Source organism: Camelus ferus, chromosome 8, assembly GCF_009834535.1.
Source record: "Camelus ferus isolate YT-003-E chromosome 8, BCGSAC_Cfer_1.0, whole genome shotgun sequence".
Taxonomy (NCBI): domain Eukaryota; kingdom Metazoa; phylum Chordata; class Mammalia; order Artiodactyla; family Camelidae; genus Camelus; species Camelus ferus.
This window is the reverse complement of record NC_045703.1, coordinates 62,252,977-62,278,954: the sequence shown is the minus strand read 5'-3', so window position 1 is coordinate 62,278,954 and position 25,978 is coordinate 62,252,977. Positions and strand designations below refer to the sequence as shown.

The window sequence follows — 25,978 nt, the reverse complement described above, 5'->3', positions numbered from 1 at the left end:
CAATAAAAGAGAAAACAGATTTGTTAAAGGCTTTTAAGTGGCTCACAGATGTCTGAGAGAGCCAGTGAGACAGGCTTTATGGCTAACTGTTCAGGGGCCCAGCTGGGGCAGCTGTAATGAGGACACCCTTGCTACTTCTGTTCAGCATTGATGAAGCGCTGCCACTCCCATCCCTGAAATGCCAGAACCTTCCACCACCGTGCATGGCAGCAGACCAGTTCTCTCCAATGTGGCCATCTCCTTCCTCTGCTGAATAAACAAACTAGTCATTCAGCCAGGTTCCAACAGTTTACTCATCACTGCATTCTCACAACCCAAGATCACACATCATACCTGAATGTTATGCATGAATACTGCCAGCGTCCCTATTTCATAATAATAATTGATATTTTCAATATGTGTATGTATGTGTTGTCTGTCTCTTTAAAAAATAAACTCTTTATCTGGAAAGCTATATTACAGTTTTTGATATGATAAAACTAATATTGTCTTCTCAAGATGAGCACACCATTTTATAGTTTGCAGCATCAACAAATTCAAACAATTTTAGCTTATGATTCAGACTTTTCTTTGTTAAAATATGGCTCTTTGGGTTTAAAATTAACTCATGTGGTAGCAGTTCTTACACTTCAATTCCAAGGTCTAGCCATGCAGTAATATTTACTGGTTCTGTTTCTTGCTTATTTCTCCTTCTCTCCTCCTCCATCAATATTGTCCAAGAATTAATGAATCGTGTCTATCAAAGGTTAGTACTAATGACCTTATTTCCATAAATGATGAATCCATTTCCAGACTCACCACTTTGCCAGCTTTTCCTTTTGTAAGCTTTCTTGTAGGAAATGATCCATTAGTTAAAAATATAAAAGAAATTAGATAATGTTTGCCTCCCATGAGTCTGGCCATGATGTAGACCTTACTCTGTTTCAGAATCTTACCAAAAGAGACTTTTAAAAAAAAAAAAATCTGTACTGACATCCATAATAACTATTTTTAATCTATTCCCTACAAACTAATGAAAAAGACTAACTTTCTTAGTTTCATAAAGTATTCTTTATGAATGAGACACAGAACTCAGAGAAGTATCCAGTTAGAGACACAGACTTATTGGGGGAGATAGAGGCTGGAATTTGTAAGGGAGAGTTCCATAGAGGAGGTAACTTCCCAGACAAAGGACTTCAGAAATCTGCAAGGGTCTTCTTAAGTCTTTGCTGGGCACTAGGTCTTGGATGTTTAAGGTGACACTCCACAAAGTCAAGCAAAGGAGAGAATTGTAAGCTAAACAGATGGATGGTCCACGGGAATCACCTGGAGCATTCAGTGGGGACCCCAGTTGGCTCAGGCCTTAGTAGTAGAGCTGAAGTGCCCCAGGAGTGACAGCTGCTCTAGAACTATATTAGCAAAGCTTAAAACGGGCCTTGAATGGATCACGATGATCTGCAAGTAGCCTAATAGCCTGCCAGAACAAAGCCCAACTCCCATTAAAGGAAGAAAACAAAATATAGGCATCCAACACTGTAAAATTGCCTTGTCCAGTGTCCAATAAAAAAATTACAAGACATACAAAAATACAATAAAATATGACTCATAACCAGGAGAAATATAAGGCTATAGCAATAGAATTTTAAAAGGGTATAGATGATGAACTAGTAAAAAAAAATGTTAATAAAGCTATAGCAGTGTTCAGGAATTAAAGGAAAACATGAACATAATGAGAAGAGAAATGAAAGATAGAAAAAAATAATAAAGTGGAACACTATAGATGAAAATACAATGCCTACAATACCATGAAATCACTGAATGTGCTGAACAAGAGAGTAGATAACTGCAAAAAAAAAAAAAAAAAATCAGTGACATTGAAGATACAGTAATAGAATCTATTGAGCTTGAAACACAAAGAGAAAAAATACTAAAATAAAAAGTGTCAAGATGTGTATTATATATGTAACTAGAGTTCCAGGGTTTGGAAGGGGGCAGTGCACAAAAAATATATGAAGTAATAGTTGCTAAAAGTTTTCCAAATTTGATGAATTCTGTGAAATTCATCAGTTCTGTGAAAACTCAGTGAACCTCAAGCAAAATAAACCACATAGACATTATAATAACATAAAAGCTAGTAATAAGTAGAAATCCTAACAGTAGCCAAAATACACACAGACACACACACACACACACACTGTACACAGAAACAAAGATTAATATGACTACAAACTTTTTCAAACACTGTTCAAACCAAAAGATAATAGAATGGCACTTTAAAGTACTGAAAGAAACAGTCAACCGAGAATTTTTACATACTCCATCTATCTCCCAAGATAGACATCTAAATTAAAGTTCTATCTGATCATCAGTAGCTGAGAAAATGTGTGCCAGGCAGAAATGGACTACATGATGTATGAGAGAAAGTTATTCAGGTGGAAAGAGAGTGATAGCATGAGGAAGTAAGTCTGCACAAAGAAGTGAAGTTGGTCAGACATGGTAAATACGTGGGTAAATACGAAATACTTGTTTCTTGTTTTTCATTTTCTTCAAATATCTATTCATTGGTTAAAGGAGCAATAGTAATAGTGTATTATGGGGTTTATGACATATGGAAAAATAAAATGTGCAACAAAAATAACACAAAGAACTGAGACATGTGAAAGGGAAATATACTCAAGGGAGAAAAAGGAGAAGGAAGAGATGAGACAATTAGAAAACAGAGCAATACGATAGACTTAAAGCTAACCATATCAATCCTCACTTTAAATATTAATGGTCTAAACATTCCACTTAGAAGATGTCCGCAGGCTGCATGGAAGCAAGACCCAACTGTATATGCCACAAAAAACCTCACTTCAATATAAAGGCACAGGTAGGTAGACTAAAAGGATAAACAAAGGTATACTGTCAAATCAGTAATCATAAAACATCTGGAGGAGCTATATTACTGTCAGAGACCTAGACTTCAGAATAAAGAATAGAATCAGAAATAAAAAGGGACATTTTATCAAGAAGAAATAACAATGATAAATGTGTATGGACACATAAAAAAACTTCAAAATACTCAGAACAGAAACTAGTCGAACTGACAGGAGAAAGAGAAAAATTGACAAGAACAATTGGAGATATCAGCATTTTTCTGTAAGTAATTGGTAGAACAAATAGAAAATTGGAAAGGATATAGAAGATTCAAATAATACTATCAATCAATAGCAATTTACAAACACTGCACTCAAGTATAGCACAATATGCTTTCAAGTACACGTGAAATATTTACAAAGACAAACCATTTGCTAAGCCATAAATTGTTAAGTTTAAAAATTAAAGTTAAATTTAAAAATATATACCAAATATTCTCAGTACAAAATGGAATTAAATTAGAAATTAACAAAAGAGAGATATCTGAAAATATGCAAATATTTAGTAATTAAACAACATATTTCTATATAAACTATGGGTCAAAAAAACACACACACAAGAGAAACAGAAAATGTTTTGAATTAAATGAAAATGAAAACAATTTTTCTAATGCAACTAAAGCAGTGTATATGTGAAATTTAATAGCTTTCAATGCTTCTGTTAGTAAGAAAGAAAGGTCTCAACTCAAAATTACCTAAAATTCCAGAATAATAAGCTTAAAAAAGAGAGATTTTAATCCAAAATTAACAGAGGGAAGGAATGAAGATAAGAGCAGAAATAATGAAAATAGAAAACAGATGAATAATACGGAATTACTCAAACTACAAGCTGATTAATTTTAATAACTAACATTTATAAACTTCTAGTGAGACCAATCAAGAAAAAGAGAGAGGGAAAACAGAAATTACCAATGTCGGGAATGAAAAACGGACATCACAACAGATCTTGTAGATACTAAAATAATAAGAGAATTCTGTCAACAATTTTATGCCAGTGATGGACAGCTTAGGCAAAATGGACTAATTCCTTGAAAGACATAGAACTTTAAACAGAACATCTAAATGTTACTGTATTATTAAAGCATTAAATTCACAGTTTAAAAATTCCCTCAAAATAAGGTCCATATAGCTGCTTACTTCTCTTAAATATTAAAGAAGAAATAACATTAAATATTAAAGAAGAAATAATGCTAATCCTCATAAAGTCTTTCAGAAAATAAAGGAAGGAACACTTTCAATTCATTTTATGAGAGCAGCACTACTAGTACATGAAAACTAAATACACACATTAAAAGAAAACTATAGGTCAGTATCTCATATATGTAGATGCAACAATTATTTAAAATACTCTCACAATTCAGACCCAACAATACATGAAAAAAGATAATAGATCATGACAAATTAGCTTTTATTTCAGGAATACACATTTGGCTTGACATTTGAGGCAATAAATTGAATTTACCATATTGATTACATAAAAATAAAAACCATATAACCATATAAAATCACATCAGTATATTTAAAAAAAATCAGCAAAATTCAACACCCATTTGTGATAAAGACTTTTCAAAGTAGGAATAGAAGGGAATTTTCTCAAGATGTTGAAGAGGATCTATGAAAAATCAATAGCTAATACCATGATTAAAGGTGAAACCTGAATGCTTTCCCTTTTGGTCAAGCACAAATCAAGGATGTTCATTTTTATCACTTCTTTTCAATATTGTGTTAGATGTCCTAGCCAGTGCAATAAGCCAAGAAAAAGAACTACAAATTTGAAAGGAAGAAGAAAAGCTGTCTTGTGTGTAGAAGACAATTTTTGTAGAATATCCTAAAGAATTTGCACACACATACACACACAAACCACCACAACTAAGATGTGACTTTATTAAGTCAAAACACAAAGTTAATATGCAAAAAGCTACTGTATTTCTATATGCTTGCAAGGAAAAACTGGAAGTTGAAATTGAATTATACCATTTATAATAACTGTTTAAAGCCTGAAATATTTATAGATAAGTCTTTAAAAATATATGAGTCCTAAACCCTGAAAAACTACAGTACAGCACTGAGAAAAATTTAAGCAGAACTAAATATATAGAGAGATACCATGTTCATGGATCATTAGGGTCAATATATTTAGGATGCTATTTTCTTCTAAGTTAATTCAATCTCAATCAAAATATTAAAAGACTTTTTGTAGAAATTGAGAAAGTGATTCTAAAAAAGTATATAGAAATGCAAAGAAAGCATCTAGACTAGCCAAAACAATTTTGAAATAGAAATACAAATTATAGGATCTAACCCAAACCTATGTATCACATTTGGTTCTGTTTCTCTAGTCCCTTTTAATTTAGAACACTCTCCCCACTTCCCCCCCCCCCCACAGCAATGATAGCAGTGATTTTGCAAGGAGTGCAGGGAGTTGTACTTTAGAATTTCCTGTATTTTGGATTTGCCTTATTGTTTCTTCTTAGTGTCATTTAACTTGTTCCTCTTTCTCCTTTATTTGTGTAACCTGAAAGGTTATCATCCATTATTTTTCAGATGCTTAAATTATTTTAACTCTGGCCAATGGGAGCCTTTCCAAACTGGCTCCTAGTTCTTTTTATGTGGACCCATTAGTCTTTAAGCATTTCCTTACTATCTGGCACAAGATGTCCCTGGCTCATCTTAGTATTTTCCTATATCAGGCCCAGAATCACCATTTCTCCAAGGAATTCTCGTTCCTTTTTTATAGTGAATAATATTTAGAACCTAGGATCCAGATGCTATGTATGTTTATGGCTACTGAGCTGTCATTACTTTTAAGGTTTTCAGTGACAAGAGCAAGGAAATACATTTTTTAAATCATAAGACCACATGAATAATTCTAACTCAGTTACAATAGTAATTTTTTCTTAACTTTTATAGTTCTATTTCTTTTATCATTGAGAATCTTGGTTCTTGATAATACTATTATTTTACATGAACTTATTATATAAATAATATATTCATATCATCCTATATGTGTGTATAATAGTTTCATAATGGCAGTACCAGTCTCACTTTTAACACAAAACCTACTGAGTAAAGTTTAAGATTTCTTTATTTATAACCCACCAAGGATGTATAGTCAGAGTATGGTATTTAAAAATTCTTGAGTAAATTTTTCTGTATATGATTATATTATTAATTTAATATACTATTAGTTTGTTTATATTTGTGTTTGGTTTTAGAATTTAAACAATTTTTAGATTTTGAACATGAAAAACATGGTTCAAAAGTCAAAACTATGTAAAAAGTTATACTCTGAGAAATCTGACTTCTTATACTCCCTATTCCTTTTACTTTATCCCTACCTACCCACCCCTGTAACCAGTATCATTATCTCTTTGTCTCTTTCAGTAAAAGTAAACAAATATGTGTGCAAAAATATGTATGTGTATGTGTTTATACACAGAAACACTCACCTGTATTCTATTTACCTTTTACACACACACACATATTATTCTGTCCTTTTCTTTCCTCATTTAACACATATGTTAAATATGCTAGAAATTATTCCGTATCAGTTTAGAGAGAGATTTCTCATTTTTCATGGGTGCATAGTTGTCCACTTTGTAGACGTGCCCTTCAAGGAGTTTTCTTAGGCTCTCCTAACCAAGACTATCAGTCTACTTAGAAGGATAAAGGACAGGAATCCCAAATCAGCAGAAATCCACACCACAGTCCCTGCTGGTTTCAGCCCAAAAGGCAGTGCAGAGGTCTTCTCCCTGGGTGACACATCTCAGGCACAAGGAGGTGAGATCCACAGAAGACTGAGTGAGGGTAGGGGTGGGGGGAGGGTGGGGAGAACCCAGGTTCCCACAGGAGTCAGTATGACTTGTAACATTTCCATAGGCATAGTTTTCAGTGTCCCCACAAGGCATACACTTAGTTATAAAAGTCACCATCCTCAGTGAAGATATTTTACAATTTATTTACAACTCCCCCTAGTCCAGAAACAATGTACCAGTCAGGGGTCATTTGTATCAGGGACAATAATGCTGGGATATAGTTGATATTCTGTACTTACCAAGTTGCCAGGAGTACAGTTAAGCGTAAGTTAACTGCGTGTAGAAGGGAAAAGGGCTTGGCTAACACTTCACCACAGGCTGTATCACAGTTTATTCAGCCAGCCCCCGTCGCCATGGACATTTTGGTTGTTTCTAGTCTTTTGTTACTATAAATTATGTTGTAATGTATAACCACATGCGTGTGCTCTTCCATATTTTTAGAAATGAATCTTCACGGTGGATTCTTGGAAGTGGGGTTGGTTAGATCAAAGGATAAATTCATGTACTTTTGTTAGGTCGTGTCAAATTTCCCACCACAAAGGCTGAGCAAGTTTTTTCCCTTGTACAGAAAGTAGCTCTTTCTTCACAGCTTTTCTGACAGCTTTTTCTGTCAAACTTTTGATTTATAAATATGATATTTGGAAAGTGGTGTATCAATGTAATATAATTTGTATTTCTTTGGTTATGAATAAGGTTAAATTTTTTTCTTAATTATGAAGTGCAATTATATATTTATTTTTAGTGAACCATCTGTATACACCTTTATCTATCCTTTATTAGGTTTTTGGTCTTTTTCCTCTTCTAAAAAGAGCTTTTTATTTATCTGGAAACTAACCCTTTAAGGTATGAATTTAACGTATTTTCTTCTACTTTGTCATTTGTCCATTGATTATGCTTATGGTGGTCATTTTTTGTTTTGCTTTGTTTATTGCCATGCAGATTCTTTTATTTTTTTTCTGGAATTTGATCATGATTTGTAAGACTTTCCCCTCTCCCAGGTTATAAAGGAACTCACCTAGGTTTTCTTGTAATACTTGTATATTTTCAATTTTTTGCACTTATGTCTGGAATATATTTAGTGTACATTCTGGCATATAGTTTGGAGATTTGATTAATCTTATCCCTTCCCAAATGGCAATTTGTTTCTTCCAGCCCTATTTTAAAAAGAGTAATATTCATTTTTATTATACACTAAATTTCAATTGTTTTCTCTGAAAATGGTATGAACATTGAACCACGTTTACCTGTGAATGACAAATAAGAATAGACTTTTACAAAAATAACAAATCCAAGTATTTTCAGTTTATTTAAAGCTAGGTTGCCTAATTTGATCTATATAAATAATTTTAAGCACAGCACAGAATAAAACGCACAAATTTATTTATTTGTATTGTTACTTACTCATCATTTTGTAAATTCATCTAGTTGAAATAATCAGCCCAATTTTGCTCTCTATTCTAATCAGCACCCAGGGAGGGTAGCCCGCGGTTTCACGCTGAATTGCACTAACAGGGGATCAGATGATGATCTCTGCCTCGCCAAGCTTTTTTCTCTCAACACTGTACTTCGAAAGAAAAGCTCAAAGAATGGATTTTAGTTCCTTTCCCAGCCTGAGGTTTCCATACGAAAGGTAAACAATCAATCAGTCAACCGATCTATAAGTAATCTACCTTCGATACAAACCATGGGCAGCTGTATGTGCAAAAATCCTTTTAAAAATACAACCAATGCAATCAATAATGAGACTGAAAATTGATGACAACATCCAATTAAGTAAGGCTCAGGAGGAATTCTAATAAACTGGATCCTGTTTGTAACATCTCCATACCTCGCAACGAGGAAGGCAGCCTTTTTCCTGCCAATTACAGAATTAAGGAGACTTTTTTTTTCATTCTACTCCATGGTCTTTTCAATATGGTAGCTAGAGAGTTTCCAGTGTTTCTCTCATTCATTCTGGTTTAAGAGGGAATTTTGTTGTGAGGAAGCTTTTGAAAATAAATAGTGTTCTTGGGGAAAGGTATTGCTCAGTGGTAGAGCACATGCTCAGTATGCACAAGGTCCTGGGTTCAATCCCCAGTGCCTCCATTAAAGAAAAAACAGGGGAAAAAAAGACTGAAAATGAATAGTTTCTTAACAAATTTTACGTGACTAGTTGAATAGAGGGACGCAGAGCCAAACACAGTGAAACGGATGTATTATTGGGAGAAATGCCACTCGTGTTGAATTAATTTTGTCTTGTGTTAAAACTCAGAAACACTGACTTGGGATCCACAGAACATTGCTGACTTTTGGCCGTGCTGGCTGTGTGTGAATAAACAGCCAGAAGTTAATTGTTTTACAATAAACCACAGAAAACACTATAAGCTTTGGAAATGGAAGAAATTGTGTAAATTTGGTCTCGTCAGTAGGGGCAGCTCTTTTCTTGAGGATAGCAGAGTTCATTTCCGCCTCAAAAAATTTTAAATGCTGAAAAAAATCCTCCTTTGTGTATTTCAAGAATGACATGAAACTCTCTAGTTAATAGTCGTAAAATTCATCTGAATTCTAACACACCTCTTAAGGCATATCTGAGTTTCGTTTCCATCTTATGTTAGGACTAGATTTAACACTTAACAACATTAAGTAAGGATGAGTGAACCCGTTTCAGTACATTTTGTCATCAGTCAGTCAGTACACAGAGCACACGTGAAAATGGGCCAACAGAGCAGCCATCACTGCTGGGGAGCCTTCATTTGCCCCTCCAGAATGGTCCCCTCTCTTTTCTGCCCTCTTGTGTCTCAGGAGACTGATCTGTATGGGTTACATCAATGGGTGTGGCCAATGATGAGCACCGGCAGGAGATGAAGGGGAGGCAGAGGAAGTGGCTGGGATATTATTTCCTGCACAGTCACCTGGGCTGATGGCGTCTCTTGACCTACCTGAGGTCACAGCTTTGGTCAGAAGGCCTCTCCCCCCAAGTCCTCTCTGTCCCTCGGTTCTGGGAACTACTTTCCCTCCTCAGTCCTGCATGACTAGGAGTGGTGATGTCACCTGTTACTACCTATTACTGTTACCTAACCCCAGGGTGTTGCCTTGTCTGTTAGGGTTTCCCTACATTTTCCCATACCTTCTTTAAACAACTCACTATTAAATACTCTTTATATCTGACTGTGCCATCGGTTACCTCTTGGGACCCTGACTGCTAAACACTCTTTGAAAATTTCAGAGAGTATCCTCGAGTTATCAAAGGCCTGCCAATGGCACATCAAGCTGAGTCTGGAAAAGTAGGAGATGCCTATAAGACGTTCTTCAGTGCAGCAAGCCCTTTTGGATGAAAAGGTGGTAACTGCATGTCCCGGGCTGGGACTGAGGAGAGACTGGAAGAGAGGATGGAGCAGAATGGGGTGGTTGTACAAGAGATGAATGATATGTTTCCTTATGGTAATTCTAGTGAAATAACATTTATACTGTTTTCTGAAACATTTTAGAAGCCCCTTGGGAGATGTAATTGCGATGAAGGGGTTGCCCCTCTGTTGCAAAGCCAATGTACAATTTTTCATGGCAACCAACTTAATAAAAACTGATGAGTCAAAGATGAAAATTAAGACACTGTCTTTGGCTAGATATGAACTGTACATAGAACTTAATAGATGCATGTTCATTGATTTTCTAGATTTGTAAACCTTCCATTGTAAAACACAATCTGTATATTTTTCATTTGAGCTCGAACATTTCATAGCTCATATGAAATGGAAACAAAATAACTGAAAATATATTTATATAATGAACCACCAGGAGATAGTTAAATAAATGCTGACTATTCTATAGGTTTCTTTTCTGAACAGCAATTCAACTCTGGTGACTCCAAGTTATTATGGAAAGGCAGAGAAATCTAGGCCATCGAGAGAGACTGACAAAATCACACACCATGGATGGACTGAGCCACCCAGCTTCTCAGAAGCATCTGGGATACGCCCATTGCCTGGCAGAGAAATTTGCATGAGGGTCTTACTGCAGGTTATGATCACTTGTCAGATCCTATGAGAGCTTTGCTGTAGAAATCTGTGCTAGACCACGTGGCCTAGGAGTTATTCACAGAGAAAGATCATAGACTCTGGATATGAACAGTCCTAAGTGTAAAGAAGGATCATAGTCTGTAGATATAAACAGTCAAGTCTTCATACACCTGAGTATTAGGCAGCTACCCAATGACTCATCCCTCTGGTTTTAGTTTCTTTATATATAAAATGGCAGTATCTACCTCATAGGTTTTTTCTGAGGGTTGCATGAGAATGTACATAAAAATTTCTAGATAAAAAATAATTCTGGTTGAACATAAAATTATACAGCCACTTGGAGATAATTTGGCAGTTTCTAACAAAACTAACATAATCTTACTACAAGATCCAGGAATCACACTCCTTGGTATTTACCCAAAGGAGTTTGGAAACTTTTGTCCACACAAAAACCTGTGGACAGTGTTTACAGCCACTTTCTTCATAAGTGCCAAAACTTGGAAGCAGCCAAGATGTCCTTCAATAGGTGAATGGATAAACTGTGGTACATCCAGTGTTATTCAGCTCTAAAAAGAGATGAGCTATCAAGTCATGAAAAGTGAAGAGACACAGAGGAACCTTAAATGCATGTTACTAAGGCACCAATCTGAAATCTACGTCCTGTATGAGTCAAAGTATAAGGCATTCTGGAAAAGGCGAAACTGTGAAGACAATAAAAAGATTAGTGGCTGTCAGGGGTGGAATGCAGGGAGGAGAGATGAATAGGCAGAGCACAGAGGGTGTTTAGGACAATGAAATGCTCCTATGATATTATAATGATGGATACATGCCATCACACATTTGTTCACACCTGGAAGATATACAACACCGAGTGAACCCTAAGGTAAACTATGGACCTTGAATGATTATTATGCTCCAATGTAGGTTCATCCTTGGTTAAAAAAAAAAAAAACTCACCATTCTGGTGAATGGTGTTGGTAATGGGGGAGGTTATGCTAAAGGAGGGTAGGAGGTAAATGGGACATCTTTCTACCTACCTCTTAATTTTGTCACAAACCTACAGCTGCTCTTTAAAGTAGTCTTTAAAAAAATGTTTTAAAGAATTCCCTGCACCCCCCTTCTATTTAATTATATGGCCCACTTCTCTCTTCTCTAACTCAGTAACAGTGTCAGAAGCCCCAGTTTCATGAGGCCAACGTTCGCTGAGACCTGATAATCGCCATCTTTTATTTTTTAAATATCTTAATGGCTTATGAATTATGTGGAATAGAGCAATGCAATGGCATGTCTTCCAACAGTATATGAACTGCGTATACTTTTTCACTCTCCTAAGTACACTAATGTTTCAGACCCCACCTGAGAAATCATTATCTTCAACATTAACTGAGCAGCTAATGATAGTCGGGCACTGCCTGAGATGCTGGAGATACAAATAACTATTCGATAGTTCCCTTATCTTCAAAACACTTGCATAGAAAGGACAGAAGCATAAAAATAAGTGTGATTGACATAGATCGAGAGCTCACCTTGTGCCCAGCACTGTGCTTACTACAAGGACCCTTTCATTTAACCCTCACACATCCTGGAGAATTAGATCATGCTATTGTCTTCATTTTTTAATTGCGTGGCCTAGGGCTCAGAATGGTGACTTGCCCAAAGAGTACGAAGTAGAGCTATGATTTGACCTCTCACTACTGTAATAGAGTATATTCTCCTGACAAAGCCAGTTCCAACATTTGGTACAAACTATAGAATATTGCTACTCAGGGTGTGGCCACGTGTGATCCCTGTGCTGCTTTGCAAAACATTTCTCATTGGTCAGCAACAAAGTAAGTAACGAAATGGAGAGGAAGCATCTAGCAATGTTTCCAGCAATTTGACAGAGTAATTTTGTGTCTGTTAAATCTGATAGTAAAAACTAATTGGGGCTTGTACATTACTTTTTTTTCACTTTATTATTTATTTTTATTGTATTTACCAAAGCATTGCTCCATAGCTGTTTGGAAATTCAGAAACAAAGAACAAGACAAAGAAACACCCTGGTCCTTTACCATCAATAGTGTGAGAGTCACTGTTCTAAATCAGAGGATCAGTGAGCTGGGAAAGTAGCATTATGATGGCAGTGTGAACAGCTAATGATATGACCACTTACTATGTGCCTATCATTGTGCTAGCTTCTCGTTCTGTAAATATATATACGTATATGTGTGTATTGTATGTGTAATAGTATTATATATATAACACATATTACATATGTAGACACGTATGTACCATAAAATGTAGTGGGCAGAGCACAGAGGATTTCGGGGACAGTGAAAAACATGCATATGTAAAAAACATACAGATAACTGGCATTTTTATATACATATATATATATACAGTTACCATAGACACACATACATGAATATACATATATATCTCATATAGAGAGAATATTTAATATCTTCACAATAACCCTAGAAGTTTGAAGTTGGTATTTATCAAGCCCATCTGACCTGATTATGTCCTGGATATTACTGCCAATATCCACTTCGTCCCCCCAGAGTTATTCTTTGTTAAAAATCAAACCAACAGTTTCTTTCATTACCAGTGCTTTTCCATGGATATAGGAAGATGGAGAGTAATTATGGTTCCCCACCTCCTGGCCTCCCCCCAGAAATATAAAACCTGTTATTTTGTATCTCTTTTCTGTGTTTTGGAGGGTACTTCGTGGGTGGTTGGGGATGGCTGTGTCAGGGGCTTCTGGGTAAAGCCTTAATTCCTCCATCGTCATGTTCAGCCTCTCTAATAGCTGCTGCCCACTCTTCCTGGAATCAGTAAAAATGTTTTGCTGTGTGAGTAAAGAGAGCTGATTGAATTGATTCCATCATTGTGTACTTCCTGGAGGTTGGTGTATTTGTTTAAAAAAGAGAGAGAGATTGAACTGGTATGAACTTTATAACGGGGACAAGTTTGCTGAAATGACTTTCGTTAAAGGCAGAGTGAAGGGAAATAATTATTTTGATTAAATAGACATAATAATGTGCTAAGTAGAAAGATGATCATAAATCCTCTTCACCTTGAATAAGTGTACTGATTACCGATTGCAGCTTTAAGTGTTCTGTTTTTAAGATGTCTATTAATGTAAGACAAAGTATACAGAAGGTAACTTTGGAAAGAATATACTGTACTTCTATATACCAAAGTGTATACCATATACTACCTCATGTGCTGAATGCGTCTGAGGAGACGGCAGAGTTGAGCTGCTGTTCAGTATAGACGTGTTACAAAGTGCAAGAGAGAATCAGAGGTAACCTGCACTGGCTTAGTGGTAGAAGAGGCTCTGAACAGCATACAGGGACGTTACCTTAAACACAAACATAAATGGGATACATTTTGGATGCTTTAGCTCCTTCTGGAGATGCTTCCACATGGTATTAATCTCTTTATTCCCATTTAACGTGTCTATATAAACATTGCTCTGTGTTGAATTTTCATAGCAATTATCCTTGCTTGTGTAACTATCTTAAATAATTATATGAATAATTACTATTAGGAGAAACAGTCTCTGGCACACCCTTTGTCCAAATGTTGTGATTTTGTGATTTCTCTACTGAATTTTTTTTTCTTTTCCCATTTTGTCTCTTTTTTTTCCTTTCCTTATGTTAACTTGCTTATCTTTTTTTATGTGAATTGAAACAATGAGGACGTCGGCTCTCTGAAAAGCAGCTTGATGAATTCCAAAATGAATATGTCACATAGATGAGAGTGCTGTCAGTTACTTCCCTAAATAAACACATTATGACTCCATATTAATCACTGGTATTTTCTAGAATGGCACAATGACAGTAATAGGGCCACGCTAAGGAGTCTCATTGTCGCCAGGCAGTGTTTATGACAAAATTGCTTGCTGTAATGTATTTTTGGTCCCATTTCTAAAACATTCACCCTAAGCTAATGCTGCTGTTCTAATCTAAAGCAAAGCCTAAATAAGCCAAGAAAACATTAGATTTTTTTAAAGTGCTGCTTTATCTGTATTGGTCTTCTAGACTTTCTGAAATGACTAAGTAATTGCATAATCTTTCCCTTCACTTGGAGCAAATCTGGCCTCTGTGAGAGCATCTGTTACTCACTTGTGCTAGAAAAGCCTTCTTTTTCTCAGTTTCACTCACTGAATGTGCCTTGACTGAGTTCACTGACTCTCAAGTTTATTCATGTGGTGAGATTCCTGGAAAATATGGTGCTTTTTTTTTTTAACCACATTATCACTTTGATGATATTTGCATCAAAATAACAAATTTTTATACTTATGTGTGGAATTAAATACTGGCTTAGGTTAGATTCCAAAATACACAAACACGGGTAGGTACCAACATATAAAGAATTAAAAAAGATGGGATAAACTTGATGAAAGACAATTCTCCTAGTTAAATTAAATTTCTTCAGAGCAAAACAGCAGGGTGGTTCCATGAGGAGTGGAATACTTGCCCCAGCTCACAAAACATCAGTTCTTAGCTGAGACACGTAAGTGTACTTCCACATGGACCCAGAGTACTGCAGTGAATGGCCCAGACCCTGCCCTCATAGTCTAGTAGGGAAAAAAAGTACCAATGACAAAGCCACAAAGCAAGATGGAATTGCAGGTCAAAGGAGGTCGAGCAGTGCCAGGCGCCTTCCCACAGGCTGGGAGGGTCTGCAGAGACCGCCTGGAGGAGGCACCCCTGCCAGTGCTGGGGATACCAAGAAAGGGGAGACTCCTGAAGAGGTCACAGTCTGGTTCTCATATCAATAGCCTTGTACACATAGTTAAAAGAAGAAAATAGAATAGAAAGCTGATAGAAGTACAGAATTACCAGAGTAGAAGACGTGATGTCCTACAGAATGGAAATGGCTGAATCTTCTGGGGACAAAAATTAGCAGCTGAGCTGCCCCAGGTGCCTTTTTCAAACAGCCCCATCAAATGACGCTTTCAGATGTACCCGATAGACACTCCTGAGCCAAAATAAGGAGAGGAAGGACATGGATTTAATTCTGTGCTTTAACGATAGAGAAAAGCACAGGAGGAATTATTTTCTAGTCCTTTTATATATTTATATGTTATGATACATATTTATGTGTTCATGAATATTTATGAAAATATCATGAACGTGGGAAGAATTGCTGACTCAACATAATGTGGCATTTTAGCAAGCTTCATATATCGCCAAGGGAAAAGAAACACATGAACGTATTTACTGATGGAGCCAGGTTCTAACCGCCAAAAGAGTGGACTGAATCATATTCTTAGCGATTATTCTCTGAATGCACAAAAGGTTTACTTCTTGAATTTCTCTTAATGTAATCATAATATGGTAATTTTGAAAAAAGCATGCGAAAAAATACCCCTCTCTCTACACACCCCCGAAAAAGGGAAAACTTGGTTTGGATAGCACTCTTTTTAGATGAGTATGTTAGGAGGTAAGAAGTGGCAATGAAAGCTTACTCCTTTATATAGATAGATGCTGAGTTTGCTTAAGCAGAGGAGTTATCAGAAATTTTAAATTGAGAATTAAGTTGTTTTCCTTTGCAGGGAAAAGAAGTCCCAACTAGGAATAAATATCTGTACATGGTGAACAGCTTCCTTGTCCGTCCCAATGCTAAAAAGGGCCTCACAAATTTGGCTTATTTAGCAAATATCTTTTGGGGGCTAAACACTGAATCAACAACTATGTGACGAAACTGAATGCTTTCACTAAACATGACAAGATGGCTGCAACTATAATGAATTGTGATTGTCGGATAAGGAGTTGATTGTGGGTACTGTGAGTCACTTGAGATTCGGTTCATTTACATGTGATAAAAATTACAGTGTTCGTGGTAAAAGGAAAAACCAAAGCACTGGTCTTCTTTCTTCACTAAGTAAGCCTTTGTGTAGATCCCTGAGAAAGGAAGAGTCTAACCAATGGACACAAAACTACAACCCACCCTGTAAGATGTGAAATGATCTCTCAGCAGAAAGATGGTGATGGAAATCTTCAACATCTGTAGCCTGAAAACGCTGTACAACACCAATGTTTTGGCAACATTATGAACAGCTCTGTCCAGCATTACCTTGAGAGAGCTGTCACTATTGAGCACTTACTGTATGCACAAGGATTTGTTCCAAGTGTTTTACACATTCAGTCCACTTAATCCTTACAGTAGTGATGGTGTATTGTTGTGTTCTATTATTATCAAGTTATCTGCAGGTTAGGACACTGGGACAAAAAGAGATGAGGTAACTAACCAAAGGTCATCCAGTGGATGGCAGAGGTGAGATGTAGACGCAGACTGACCCCAGAGGTTGTTTACACACCACGGTTGGAGTACAGCTTGGGGGTGGGGAATGGAGAGCATTGCCATTGGTGTATTTCTAAGTTTGGGTTCTAAGAATACTGTTACACCAAGATTGAGACAGTAAATCACTGATACTGATGTGCAGCGTCAGCTCTTTCCCAATTCAGTCTGATTTTCTGTAATCAATACTCTTCCCAATAGCAACATCTTGACCATTACACACACTACAACTTCTCTATTCAATCATCTATCGATGGACATTTAGGTTGCTTCCATGTCTTGGGGTGCCTGCATCTTTGCAAATTAGAGTCTCCGCCACTGTATCTTGAAGAGAGTTCTCAGCTTGGGCAGCCCATTTCAAGAGCAATAACCTCAGAACTAAGAACAATTTTCTCAGTAAAACCATCCATGAGGCCCCTGGAAATCAACCTTTTTTAGAATTGTCCAGCCTTGACTTGAATGCTCAGGAAAGCTTGACTAACCTCACTGGTAAATTAAGGTCTTATCTGAGTATCCGACAGACTTTCTATTCATGGAAGCAAGACTCTCCCAATTGCTTCTGTTCATCGATCCATCTTCTAGCATTTGGGATCTTACAAAGCAGATTGGTACTCTCTTCTACATGGTATCACTTCAAATATTATGATTCAGATTACCTGAGTCTTTAAAGACCTTTGTTCCAAGAGTAGTATTCTCATGAGGTATTTTTTGAGTTTTTTTTAAACTCTTGTTCCTTTAGTCTTCTGAGAAATTTTCAATTTCTTTCTTAAATTGTGGTGACCAAAATTAAATGTAACTATTTAACCAGCCCAGAGAAGACCTGTGAACAGTTTGTTTTAGAAAACATGCTTTGTTTAATACATTCTAAATTTCCATTAACTATTTTGTTTATATCACACTGTTGATTAACACAGAATTTACTGTCCAATAAATTGCCTAGATATACTCCTATTAAGCCATATTTCTCCCATCCTCGTCTTATTCTGGTTTTTTAGATCTAAGTTCATATCCTTGTATTTATCTTTTTAAATGTCATTTTTTGTTTGGCTCATTGCTCAAACTGTGAAGATATTTTTTAAATTGAGATAGAATTGACACATAACATCGTGTAAATTTAAGGTGTGCAGCACATTATTCAGACAAATTTATATATTGCAATATGATTACATCAATAGTATTAGCTAACACCTCCATCATATCATGTAATTATCATTTCTTTTCTTTTCTAAAGGTAAGAATATTTAAGATCAAGTCTCTTAGCAACTTCAAAATATGTAATACAGTATTGTTAACTGTAACCACAACACTGTGCATTAGCTCTTCAGAACATACTCATCTCCTAAGTTCAAATTTGTACCACTGAGCAACATCTCCCCATTTCCCCCACCCCCCAGTTTCTGGTGACTATGATTCTACTCTCTGTTTTTATGAATTCAGCTTTTTTTAGATCCTATGTATAAGTGTTAGCGAACAGTGTTTGTTTTTCTCTGTCTGCCTTATCACATTTAACATAATGCCCAAAAGGTCCATCTATGTTGTAACAAATGGCAAAATGTCCTCCTTTCTCATGGCTGAATGACATTCCAGTGTGTGTGTGTCACATCTTCTTTATCCATTTATCCATTGATGGACACTTAGGTTGTTTCTGTATCTTGGCTTTTGTGAATAATGCTGCAATAAACATGGTGGGGCAAATATCTTTTTGATATCCTATTTTCATTTCCTTTGGACATACATTCAGAAGTGGGATTGCTGGATCATATGATGGTTATATTTTTAAATATTTGAGGAACCCCCATTCTGTTTTCCACAGTGACTGAACCGACTTATATTCCCATCACTGATACACAAAGGTTTCCTTTTCTCCACATTTTGGACAGTGCTTGTTATCGCTCATCTTTATGATGATAGCCTTTCTAATAAGTGTGAAATAACATCTCATTATTGTTTAGATTTGCATTTCCCTGATAATAAGTGATGCTGAGCATCTTTCCATGTCCTTGTTGGACATTTGTATGTCTTCTTTGGAAAACTGTCTATTCAGTTCCTCTGCCCATATTTTAATCAGATTGTTAGATTTTTTTTGTTATTGAATGGTATGAGTTCTTTATATATTTTGGAAATTAACCTCTTATCAGATATGGTTTCCAAATATTTCTCCTGTTCTGTAGATTGCCTTTTCATTTTGTTGATTTTTCTTTTGATGTGCAGAAACTTTTTAGTTTGATGTAGTTCCACTTGTTGATTTTTGCTTTTGTTCCATAAGGATGATTTTCATCATTGCATCTAATCCAGAAAAAGAAGAAACAACATGGGGTAAAATTCTGTAAATTCAGAATTTAATTTTCTACTCATTTCTTGGAAGATACAGGTAACATACAGCAAAGGGAAATCCCTCTCTGATCACTATCTCAGAATTATGGGTTATCCTTGTTAACAGATTTGTCTAAGCTTTGAGGGGAAAATGGTGGTGCTGGAGCCATTAATCTTTTTCCATCACAGCTTTCCCAGCACCTCACTACGAGAACTAAATGAAATGTTCTTGAAGGTGGCCAGTGTGGGAGGAGCAGCCTGGGATGCCGCTGCACCTACTCCCGACCCTTTTTTGCCCCTGGGTGCTGGGTCCTTCTGGGGCTGAACAGCTCAAAAAATCTGAGGCCTTGATTTTGTGCACAGGAATGTACTTCTTTGCAAAGGAGAAACCAGTTTCCCGTTTTACTCTCTTCTACTCTATGAAATTAAGTGGTCTCTTAACCATCTTTCTCCCTAAGGAGTTTGAGAGGAAGGAAAAAGCATTGGCACCCACATCTTCCAAAGTGTTTGACTGTTACAATCCTTGGAATATGTATCTTTTTGCAAAACTTTTATTTTTCTTTTTTCATTTATGACATTAAGAAGATTTGTTTTGGCAAAAACTAGAATCAGTGAACTCTAGAAAGGAAAAATGTAACAGTTATGTAGATTTTACCCTCTGTATTTACAGATAAACCCCAGCAAATTACCCTCAGTACCACTGTTTGCCGTGATACACAGGAAGTAAATGCACCTAAGGGTTCTAGGATGTGATCATCCAATACCCAAAAGCATGCCACTCTTCTGCATGGTTATTCACCTACAAGAGATTTAGGAGGGTGTTTTCTATGCACAGTCTGTGCTGAGAACAGAATGGAATGGAAGAGTAAAGGGAAGAGATGAGGAGTGGTACAAACAGACGGCGGTGGAGGAGAGCAGTTAAGAGGTCTCACATTTGCCAATCTGCTGATGTGGGATCTGAATAAAATAGAGTCGAAGATGATTTCAAAGGTTTTGTTTGTTTGAGTAATTAGAAAGATGAGGCTTTTAATTTACTGAAAGTGGGAAGACTGGGAGAAACAATTTGGGGGGGGAGAAAGTAAGAGGGTCAGATTAGAACGTGTTACATTTGAAATGCCAAGTTGAGAAAACCAAGTGGAGATGTCAAATAGGTGGTTAGGCATGTGAGTCCTGAATTCAGGGGGAAAAAAATCACCTTTGGACTTGTGAATTTGAGAATTTCAAACAGAAAACTGTCAGGTCTAGTCAAAGTCTCAATGAGTTCATCAAGAAGTGAGAGAGAAAAGAGTTCTAAAGATAGAGCACTGCCGCCATCCAAAACTTGGAGGTGAGGGAGTTAAGAAGGAAATAGCAAATAGATTGAGAAGAAGTGACTAGTGAGATAGAAAGCAAACATGGGTGTGGTGCCCAGGAAGACAAGAAAAAAATAGTATTTCAAAGAGGATGGAGTAGTCACTGTGTCAAATGCTGCTGATTGGCCCAGAAGATTATGATGAAGACTAGACTTCTTTCTAGACTGTTTCTAAACAGAGATACATGGGGTTTTATTTCAGCCAGTCATTAAGTTCAGCATCATATTTTATCAATTTTAGTTTTTAATTGCCTCTTGTATTCCAGTTGTCTCTCTGATCTTGTCCTCTTCTGACTGAAGTAGAGTCCAGCAAGGATTTGAGTAATAAACTCAGTTTATATGTCAGAAATCACCTTCGCTCTTGAATTTTTGTTTAGCTAAATATAAAATCGTAGGGTAATAGCTTTTCTCCCTCAGCACTTGGAAGGTGTTACCCCATTGCCCATTGTTTTCTGGCATCTAATGCTGCTCGTGAAAAGTCTGCTGTCAGTGCTTGCTACTCCCCTGTGGGTAATCCAGCTTGTATCTTTAACTTGGAGTTCTGTGGTTCTATTTTAATGCATAAAAGTGTGGACTTACCTTTATTTTTATTTTACTAATCCTGCTCAGCATGTGGTATTCTCTTTCAGTGGAAGGCTTTGTTTTGTTTGGCGTTCTTCTGATTCTGGGAAGTTTTCAGCCAACCTCCTTGAAAATACTACTTCCCTGACAATCTGTTAATTCTCTCCTGATGATGAAAATTTTGTTGGATTCATATTACAGCCTTTCAGTGTTACTGCTGTTCTCGTCTCAATTCCCTCTTTATGTTTCATCTTTTTATACCTTTTTGCTGAATTCTGGGTACAGCCCTTGACCCTGTCAATCACCCATGCTCTTGGGAGTTGCTCTGGGGAGAGATTATTCCCTCTGACTCTTTCTCATGGCTATGTGTTTTGTTTGTACGTTTTCCATTTTTCATTCTGTCTATTCTTGTTTCATTGTTGCCTGTATTTGTTTTTATAATTCCTTGTTCTTTTATATGAGACTTTTTTTTCCTTTATCACATTGTTTATCCTAAATGTATGCTTCTGTGATTTGCATCTGATCAGGAGTATACTCATCTCATGCTTGTTGAGCTGGCTCTGTGGTTTTTAGTGTTAAGTTGGATGTTTTGCTTTCAGGAAACACACTGAGTAAGAGGTGAATTTTGCACTCTCATTCTTTGTAATGCAATGCTTTTCACTTGTCTTCACTGGTCTGTCAAGACCCTCAGTCCCAAAGTAGTTCTTTCATCAGCATCTCAGGGTTTCCTTTCATCCAGCAATAGTTTTGGAGACATCCCTGACTCAGTCACGGAACCTGTGGGCTGCTGGATCTACGTTAGGTCTGGTTGGCTCTCTCAGCATCCTCTCCCTCCCTGCAGCTAGGTACCATGGAGGGTACTGATAGTTTTTTTCAGCATCTTTTTATGAGTGGCAGAACCACTGCCCCTGATTTTATTCAGGTAACTTGAACTTTGGTTTCCCACTACCCAAGGCATGGCATTTTTCACCCCACTGGAGGAAGGAACCTTTACACTTATCTGCTCCAGTTCCCGAATTACAAAATGACTGTGGCTTTAGCCCCTGTTCACCTACAATTGTGATTTTCTGGTCTGTTTCTGGTCTAAAGAGATGTTTATCTTGTTTTCAAGACTAAAGTACTTTTTTTAAGTGTCTATAATTGTATTCAGAACAGAAGATATATTTTTTAGGTCATGAGCTCACAATTCCAAAATGACCCAAAGTACTTTATATTTTTAATAAGCATTGCTGTCAGTCACACATATGACAATATATATATATATGATTTACATACATTGCATATTTGTGAAAACGTTATTCAGTAGAATTCTTTTTTTTTAACATTTTTTATTGATTTATAATCATTTTACAATGTTGTGTCAAATTCCAGTGTTCAGCACAATTTTTCAGTTATTCATGGACATATACACCCTCATTGTCACATTTTTTTCTCTGTGAGTTATCATAAAATTTTGTGTATATTTCCCTGTGCTATACAGTGTAGTCTATTCTACAATTTTGAAATCCCAGTCTATCCCTTCCCACCCTCCACTGCCCTGGTAACCACACGTCTGTATTCTCTGTCTATGAGTCTATTTCTGTCCTTTATTTACGCTTTGTTTTTCTTTGTTTTTTCTAAAAGTTCACACTAAATTTGAAATTATTCTACTAAAACAAGACTTTACTTTTTATTCTTAACAAACGCCTAGATCAGGGTCTGTCTTATAAATATGTGGCAACTCATTTGTCTTGATTTGTAAGGTCACAGGTAGGACATTGTGTACCCAAATATTTTCTTATCTGCCATGATATACAAATTCCACAAAAATGATTCTCCTGGATTTGACAGTGTTTATCTTTCACAATTACATACTAAATGAAAATAAATTTGGGGATTGGAGGAAAGGGAGGCGATGCCTTTGCAACAAGGACTCCTAACACAGAATAAGGTATTTTGACAATATTATCAAGATAAGACCCCTGGACAGTGAGCCATAAGTGCCAAAAAGGATTGAATGTTTCAAAAGGAGGTAAGAGGGCAGCAAAAACAAACTGCTCTTCCTCACGATGTTATGAGTTAGGAACCTGGCACTGACAATGTGCAAAGTGCAATTAACCTTACTGTAAACATCAGGGGACAAACGAGTTACTCACACCCCCTATAACCATTTAAAGGTGTTCATAAAGGAAAGCAGGTATAATCATCCTTGAGTAAAGAAGGAAGTTCAAAATAAATTTTCAAACCTTATCATATTTACCTTACCAACTGATTTTGATTACGTGGCAACACTTCCTATGATTGTATGCAGCAGATGACGGTGGAAATTTATCCCCAAAGTTTTTCAAATATTCTCCTAAAAAAATTTTTCTGGAGGATGTTCAGTTTGCCTGCTAAAGTGTATTCGTTTTTACCTTTTCTTAAATTATCTTCTTCCCCACTCCTTAAGTCAAATGGTGCTTCCTTCAGCCCAGGCAGCTTACCTTCATCATAATTTTTTCAGACCTTCTGTTTTTCTCTCTTCTTTTAGCCAGTTGGGCACTGCAGTAGCTGAAATGCGGAAAAGGCAGCAGCCCCAGAATGAAGAAGCACCTGCTGTGTCTCAAGCACCTGGAAACCAGAGGCCCAACAACACGTGTTGCTTCTGTTGGTGCTGTTGTTGTAGCTGCTCCTGGTACGTCCTCCTCCCTGTACGATGCAACCAGCCCTGAGCAGGCTCAGAACTGGCGTGAACGTGAACGTCAGCTCTTGGGGTCATAGAAACGTCTCAATCTGCCTTATTTTCCCCCTATACCAGTAGGAATTACTGGAAACAATCATTGGTTTGATGCAGACATTTTCACAGGCAATATATAATATAGCCTAGGAATCTACCTGTAAATTGGTAACAAGGTGAAGAATGATTACTTTATTTTATATTGTTATATTGATTTTATATCATGGTTTTCTCCATACTCATCTTGTTTTATATTATTTTATACTTTTATATTTAAAAATTTATGTTCTAAAATTATATTGTTTTATATTTGATATCATGTTTTTCTCCAGCCATGCTTCTTAAAGTTATGGGTAAAAATAAGATTATGGTTATATATTAATTTAACAGTAAACAACATTCTCCCACATTCCAGAAGGTGTGGGGACACTAAAGTAATATCTAGAGGTTCTGTATGTAGTATTCACTGTGGCGTTCTAGTTCTGTGCTGTTTCATAGGGTGTAGATTAATCAGGGTCAGGTGGCAGCCTCAGCCACAGACTCCGGAAAAGGACACCGAAAGAAGTGCCACAGATGCACATCCGCAGGTTTGAAAGCTCAGGGACTGTGATGGGTGTGAAGCCAGTGGGTTAAAAACTCTAAACTTAGAGCCAGACGGCCTGCTTTCTACTGTGGTTTTATCATGATAGGCTCTGTGACATCATACACAGTTGTAATCTCCGTTTTTCGGTTTCCTCACTGGCATAGTGGTGAGGATTTAGACCAGTTGATTCTCAAGGTCCTGTCTGGTACTAAATGTCCATGATTCAGACACTTCAGAAAACCTCCTCTAGTTCCAAATGCCAACGTGTATCGAGATAAGAAAATCAATAAGGCCCAGAGTCCCAAGATTTATGAGATGAGCTTTCTCGGCTGGCGGGGGCAGGGTGGGGGAGTGCTAGACTTGATGGAACTTTCCATAGAACCAAACGTTTTGGGATCCTCTAAGATCCATTTCACAGGATTAGGAATGGTCTTCTGGATCTCGCTGACCTATTCCCAACCCTAAAGAAAGGCCCAGATGCTTGAGACACCTTCTCGTGCTTGATCTCTGCAGGTTCCCAGCATCCATCCAGGTCGTTGTGATGATACAGTGGCATGATGGTCTATCATGGTGGCCAAAATACACAAGGAAACATCTAATGCTCCCATGGCAGCCTTGCTGTTGAACAAGCTCTGAGCTCTCTAGAAAACTTCATTGCCAGAAATGCGATACTTTAGCAATTTGGAAGGCTTAAGATAGTCTCTATAAATATCAAAATTGCTTCCTAGATGCTGAGTCCTTGTTGGGGGAAGTCATATATGATTCCTTTTTCTTTCATTCTTAAGTCTTAAGTGTTTCAGAAGGAGGAAATAGAGCTCTAGAGGAGAGAAAGATTTCAATACAATTGTGTAATCTTTTGCTCTATCTCACTTCTAAGGAAATGAACTAGGTCTGGTCTTAATCCATGCAATACAGGGTAGTGACTTAATATGGTGGTTCTGAAGTCAGGCTACCTGTTTCAAATCTTGTGCTGTCTGTCACTGTCTGTTTGACCTTCAACAAGTTACTTAGTATCCTTAAATTTATCTGTCAAATGATCGTATTAAGAATCCCTACCTCATAAGGTTGTTTTCAACATTAAATGAAATCAAACACATACAAGATGAAAACAGTGCCTGACCTATAGTATGCATTTAATAAGAGTTAAGTTACCGGGCTATGGAATACTTCACATTGGAAAAATAAAATCTCTTTAAAGAGGGACTCCTTCAGATAATGTATATATTTTTTAAAAGATCAACTTGTGTTTATAATACAAAAAGTTATCTCGGAAAGGAAAGTTATTGATTTTAAAGTTCGTATAAAACATCGAGAATATATTGTTCCATCATGTTGAGGATTGTACTTCTATTTGTCATCTGCAATTTGCCAGGTTCCAGTAATTAGTAGATGATTTTATTTGCCTGCAAAAACTTATTCCTGAATTGCTGTAGGATTAAAACAGCAAACATTGAAGTTGAGTTGTACAATATTT

The 25,978-nt window shown here is 36.7% G+C and overlaps 1 protein-coding gene and 1 long non-coding RNA gene across 4 annotated transcripts in view; one reads left to right on the top strand and one right to left on the bottom strand.

The window, feature by feature from the left end:
* Positions 1-25,978, top strand: part of RGS17 (regulator of G protein signaling 17) — an 87,310-nt gene that overhangs the window by 36,935 nt on the left and 24,397 nt on the right. For 2 of the 3 annotated variants that reach the window (XM_032485214.1, XM_032485213.1), the window contains exon 1: positions 23,527-23,879. In XM_032485214.1, the coding sequence (XP_032341105.1) occupies positions 23,659-23,879 (221 nt within the window). In that variant the 5' untranslated portion in view covers positions 23,527-23,658. Of the gene's footprint in view, positions 1-23,526; positions 23,880-25,978 lie in introns of those variants that run through there. The other variant, XM_006185469.3, reaches the window with a different exon arrangement.
* Positions 14,767-22,599, bottom strand: LOC116665447. Its single transcript, XR_004322071.1, has 3 exons — positions 21,442-22,599; positions 18,824-18,826; positions 14,767-14,777 (listed from the first exon to the last, which is right to left on the bottom strand). It is a non-coding gene; the product is annotated as an uncharacterized LOC116665447 (long non-coding RNA).